Source organism: Alexandromys fortis, unplaced genomic scaffold (genome assembly GCF_014885135.2).
Source record: "Alexandromys fortis isolate MF-2015 unplaced genomic scaffold, M_Fortis_MF-2015_v1.1 scaffold_11, whole genome shotgun sequence".
Classification (NCBI taxonomy): domain Eukaryota; kingdom Metazoa; phylum Chordata; class Mammalia; order Rodentia; family Cricetidae; genus Alexandromys; species Alexandromys fortis.
Genome location: NW_026067912.1, coordinates 12301679 through 12307160, shown reverse-complemented (window position 1 = coordinate 12307160; position 5482 = coordinate 12301679). Strand labels below are relative to the sequence as shown.

The window sequence follows — 5482 nt, the reverse complement described above, 5'->3', positions numbered from 1 at the left end:
AGAGAGAGAGAGAGAGAGAGAGAGAGAGAGAGAGAGAGAGAGAGAGAGAGAGAGAGAGAGTCCCTGCCCTGAGCACTCACTGCCCTAAGGGTGCGGGCAGCTAATAACAGCCACATTCACTCACATTAACAGAGGGTACTGATTCCATTATATTGACTGAGCAACTGAGGCCAGAAGTGAGGGATCTAGCCCAAAGCTTCTATGCCCCTGTGGAGGGTCCTAGAATGTACCAGTCTGGTGCCTCCCATTGCATTTGTGGCTTGTGATTTTTTTTTTTAATGAGTTACTTTGAGACAGGGTCTTCTTATGTTGCCTGGGATGATCTCTATCCCTATGGTCAAGCCATCCCCATGTCTCAGGCTCCCCAATATTCAGGTTCACTGGACACATACTACCATACCAATTTGGGGAACTTGTTTTTGTTAAGCAAAAGCAACTCATGGAAGAGGGATCTAAGACAAATCTAAACAGAGCTGAAGCAGGGGAGTGCCAAAAGTCTGCCTGCCCAGCTCCTCTCTGAGGACATTTGAAACCACATGGAAGCCCAGGCAAAGCTCTGAAGACTTCGTGTGGCCAAGGCCCCTGCCTCTGCACAGAGTTCAGCTAGTGTGGGGCAGGTGATGCACAGGGACACCCAGAAAGTGTCTATGTGAGGCATCCTCCAGACCACAAGCTGGTGGCTCTGCAGTATATAGTACATTGCGCTCACTTCATTCTGTTGATGAGTCAGGCTCTGCAGTCGCCCTGACTAAGGTGGGAATGGAGAGAGTGTGGTTTGCCCTCCTAGAGTGTAAACCTAGTGGGGAAGGCAGCCTTTCAAACACTACTAAGAGGGACACAGATCACACATTGTGGACAGGACTATGAGAGCAAGACTCATAACAGTGAGGTAGATACATGAGACCTGAGGAGTTGTCTCCACAGCGGGTAGGAAATCTAGGTCTCTCGAAACTTTAGACCAGTCGCAAGAGTCAGTGTTGGCATCAGGGGAAGGTGATCAAGGACCAGGAACTGGCAGAGGGACTGGGTTTGTTCTTTCTGCATTCCCCAGGCATTCCCGATGACACGGAGCAGGGAAAGGCTCCCTAGCACAGATCATGAGAGATGCATCCGTTTCCCTATTCAGAAAAAGACAGAGGTTAAGTCTACTCCAGAGGGTTGGGTTGTTGCAAGTCTAGAACCCAGTGCCATGAGCGATAGACTGCTGAAACCAGAATGAAGACCAGAGACCATGATGCAATCAAAATGTGTCCACACAGGATGCAGTCTGAATCGTAACATTGTCTCCAGATTGGAAAGCCTTTATTCTGTACTCAGGGAAGACCCTTCTCAGCGCTCCAGCTCCAGGTCTGGCTCAGTTCTCGTTGCTGTCACTTATTTAACAAATATTTACCCGACACCTGGGTTCTGCAGTATGATTCTCCCCGCACATGTCTGGCTCAGAGCCAGGGCTGTGTAAACATTGGGCCCTTTCTGCAGAGCTGAGACCAAGGGTATAGGTAAGAATCAGCCACAATGCCCCCTTGCCTTCTGTGTGCTGCCTCCTCAAGACCTAGCTATTGAAAACTTGCTATTGAAGCAACTCAGAGGAAGCCCAGGCAGTCACTTGGGACCTAGTGTAAGTCCTGACCACGGCCCTTCTATGTCAGGTGGACCTTATTTTTTGGGATTCTGACCAGGTGCATGCGTGTGTGTGTGTGTGTGTGTGTGTGTGTGTGTGTGTGTGTGTGTGTGTGTGCTGTCTCTGTACAGCTGGCCTCTCTGCAGCGATCACCATTCTAGACCCACCAACTCTCTGCCAACACTGACCTCCCTCTCCCGCACCACCCTGCTTCTTCTCCACCTCAGTTTAGAAGCTACATTTTAGAGAAGCCCTCCCCCCCAGTCTGCCTCGGGATCTGTCTTGTGTGTTTACTGTTACAGGCTTGCCTCTACCCCCCATTTCTGTTCATCTCAGCACTCAGTGTGATGTGTAGGTTGGATCCATGAGGGATCTGCATCCCACTAGACTCAGCTTCTTTGCAGGGGAATTTGTGTCCATGAAATCATGTGTAGTGTCTGAGCGTGGCACATGGGAGGTAGGTGCTCAGTACATAAAAATTGAGAGACTATCTATATAGTCACTTATTCAAATATCAATCTTTCCTCTCTCCAGAAGCCTCTCTCTCTCTCTCTCTCTCTCTCTCTCTCTCTCTCTCTCTCTCTCTCTCTCTCTCACACACACACACACACACACACACACACACACACACGTCCTTTTGACACACTCTTTCCTCTGCTGACTCACCTTCTCCTGTTTATCTTCTGTTGCACAGTGTTGGTCTGGGATATAGAGACCCGCTTGCAGTTAGCTAAAGGCTTTCTGACCTTGGTCCTGAAGCGGCCTGGGACTGGCTCCTCCACCATACTTGTATACCCATCACAGCCTCTGACCCACTTCTTTATATCTGGATTCAGCCATGAAGGGATTCCACGTGTGGATTTCCTGGACCCTCGCAACAGCACTCAGCAGGAGGTAATGAATTCATTTTACAGACGGAAAAAAAAATCAGCCACAGAGAGGCCATGGCTTTCCCAGGTGGCAACACCAGAGACCCAGGCTTCTTCTTTCTGGGCTGGAGTTGTTTCTGGGGCACTTCAGGGAGTGGAGGTGGGGTAGGATGCTATCTCACCTGTTCCTCGGTCCCAGAGGTCCTAGAACACCCATACTTGTCCTAGGACATAGGGAGAACTTTGTTTCTTCCCCCCTGCTTTCTCCTCCTGGAAGGGAAGCTACCGAGCATCGCTGCAGCTCTTCTCTGCTCATGTTCTGTACTCTGCCCAAGGTCTCCTAACCCCCAACACTAGATGCTCGGTCCCCTGGGATATCCTGCAAGGACAATGTCCTAGTTCAGAAAGGGGCCATGGAAAGGACGGGAGTCATTAAAAAGCCAGCAGAGATGGTAAGAAGCTCTTGTAATCCTCGCCACAACAGCCACACAATCGACACCAGCCAACCCTGTGCAGCTGAGAACCTGGGCAGCGTCGTGAGACATGGCCACCCACAGCTTTTGCCTCCTCGAATTCTAGGGTTTGTGGGCTTTCTTCCCTGAATATGGAGTCTGCAGCTTCCAGTGTCCCTCCCGCCCGACCAAAAGATTTATTTTTCCAGTGAGAGGGCATGAATATTTAAAGACATTTTTCCAGCCAGCAGATCCACACCACACTGCTGCTCTCCCTCTAGGTTTATGCCCAGAAAGTTTGCCCGAGTTCCCTTCCATGTCCCACCCTGCCGAGCATAGACTATCAAATGGAGTCCCTGAAAAATTAGCCTCCCTTTTGTCAGCAGGGTTACCAGTGCGGCTGGCTGCGTTTGGGGACCGAAGATATGTGTATAGTCCCCATATTCCTCCACGGCCACACAGAGAATTAATCAGCACACCTTCTGACACTTTGGTACTTGGAGAAGCAAGGAAATCAGACATGGGGAGGAACAGTCATAAGAGACAGTGGATCAGCAGAGTCCAGGAGCACAGCCCCCCACCCCCCGAATCCCAACAGAGCAGCCTTGGCACTGAGTGCCGGGCTGATCAGGATTCTGAGTTTGCCAGTGCAGAATTACTCCAGCCAGAGGGCCACCTCCTGCTGTCCCCCTACAGCATCTCTGCTGTGCAGAATGACTCGCAAGCCACTGCATCAAACCTCTCTCTTATCAACAAAACACAACACTCCCAGGATAAGTTTTTAAAACTCCAGTCACGCCAAGCCGCTTCCCAGACTGTGGGAAGGGTTCCGTTTCTCTGCCCATCTATAACCAATCAGCCACACATGGCCAACTCCATTTCTGAAGTCCCAGGCAATTACAGCCTCCTGAGCTCCCTGGCGGGGCGCCTACCTGCCCAGGGCCAGATCAGGCTGCCAGCAGCCTCGAGTCCCAGGTGCTTATTCCCCAGCCTCCTCCGAGACTCAAGACTCCTGCACACCAGGAGTGACCACACCAGGAGCGACACACTCAGCACACTGAGGCAAAGTGACCAGTCACGTCACATCAAGGCAGGACACAACGGTGGAAGTCAGTCTCCCTACCTTTGCTGAGGGTTCCGGTGATGAGTTTAAAGATGGTCTGGGCAAATTTCACGAACCCGAGTCTACATCTTTTGGAGCAGCCACTCATAATGGCAAAGGTGAGGCAGGTTCTTCAGTCAGCACCCAGAAGGAATGGCACCCACCTTGTGTGCCTCTGGACCTTAGAGCCTGTCTAGGCGAACCCTGAGAGATGGATGCACCCCAGAAATCAGTCTCCGGGAACAGCACAGCTGCCTCTGCAGCGAGTCCAGTTCTTGCATCCAGAGAGCCTGCAGGGCAAGCCCTCCCTCTCTCTCCACCCCCTCCTTCTGTCCACTCAAGTCCTCACCACAGGAGCACCTCGGGATGCCAGGGCTGGGACGGCACTGCCAGGGTACCTAGGACTCGGAGACAACGGAGATGTGAGTGAAACTGAGCAGAGCAGGGAGGGGAGGAGCTGGAGCCCTCCCAGGCTTTGCTGACTATCTTGCCTACATGGCAGCGGTAATGTAGCAATTAATACTCTAGTCAGAAGGGAGGGACGGCTACGCAGAAAATACGGCCCCACAGCTCCTGCGCTCCGCAGGCTCACACGCTAGCTCGCTCACTCTTCCACTCTGTCCTTCCCAGTTAAGCTAATAGATCAATTCTCGGAGCCTTGATCTGGATCTAGGAGAATGCCCCACAGAGCAGGAAGCTGCAGCTGCCCCAGGCGCTCAGTGGAAAGTTTGCAGGCAGCTTGGGAACAGTCTGATTTGTATCGCAGAGAGGCCAGGCTAAGTGGAGAGCCAGAGTAGAACCGCCCCCCCTCCTCCTCCGCAGCTGATTGCTATACCTTGGATGGAATGACCATCGACAGCAGGTGCTATGTGCTTCCCCTACTCAGAATGGTCCATGGCTCCATTTCCAGGCTTCAGGGACTCCATCTCAAAAAGATTGGCTGGATCTTAGCCTCTGGCGCTGAGGAGCATGCTTGAGTACCTGCTGCCTTACAGGGATGGGAGAGTGTCACACCTCACCTCAGGAAAACACAAAGGGGCGGCAGAGGTTTAAGTAAGGTGATGACAATGCAATATTACGAACAAAACTGCAGGTGTTATGAAAAGTTAAACCATTGTTTAATAAACACTTGGGAGATGTTTTGTATCAGAAGACTGTGTGAGATAGAAGGGGCCCCAGGGGCACTGAGCTGAACAGAGATCTCTCAACAGAAGAAGTTCAAATGGCCAAAAGATACCTAAGGTCATGCTCAACTTCCTTAGCGATCAGGGAAATGCAAATCAAGACAACTTTAAGATACCATCTTACACCTGTCAGAATGGCTAAAATCAAAAACACCAATGATAGCCTATGCTGGAGAGGTTGTGGAGAAAGGGGTACACTTATCCATTGCTGGTGGGAATGCAAACTTGTACAACCACTCTGGAAAGCAGTGTGG

General features: G+C 51.3%; 1 protein-coding gene across 4 annotated transcripts in view; it reads right to left on the bottom strand.

The window, feature by feature from the left end:
* Window positions 1-5482, bottom strand: part of Kcnip1 (potassium voltage-gated channel interacting protein 1) — a 375343-nt gene that overhangs the window by 367638 nt on the left and 2223 nt on the right. Inside the window, exons 3-5 of one of the 4 annotated variants that reach the window (XM_050138644.1) lie at window positions 4880-5028; window positions 4394-4448; window positions 4066-4248 (exon numbers count right to left, since the gene is read on the bottom strand). In XM_050138644.1, coding sequence (XP_049994601.1) covers window positions 4066-4153 — 88 coding nt within the window. In that variant the 5' untranslated portion in view covers window positions 4154-4248; window positions 4394-4448; window positions 4880-5028. Of the gene's footprint in view, window positions 1-4065; window positions 4858-4879; window positions 5029-5482 lie in introns of those variants that run through there. The other 3 variants (XM_050138645.1, XM_050138643.1, XM_050138646.1) reach the window with 3 other exon arrangements.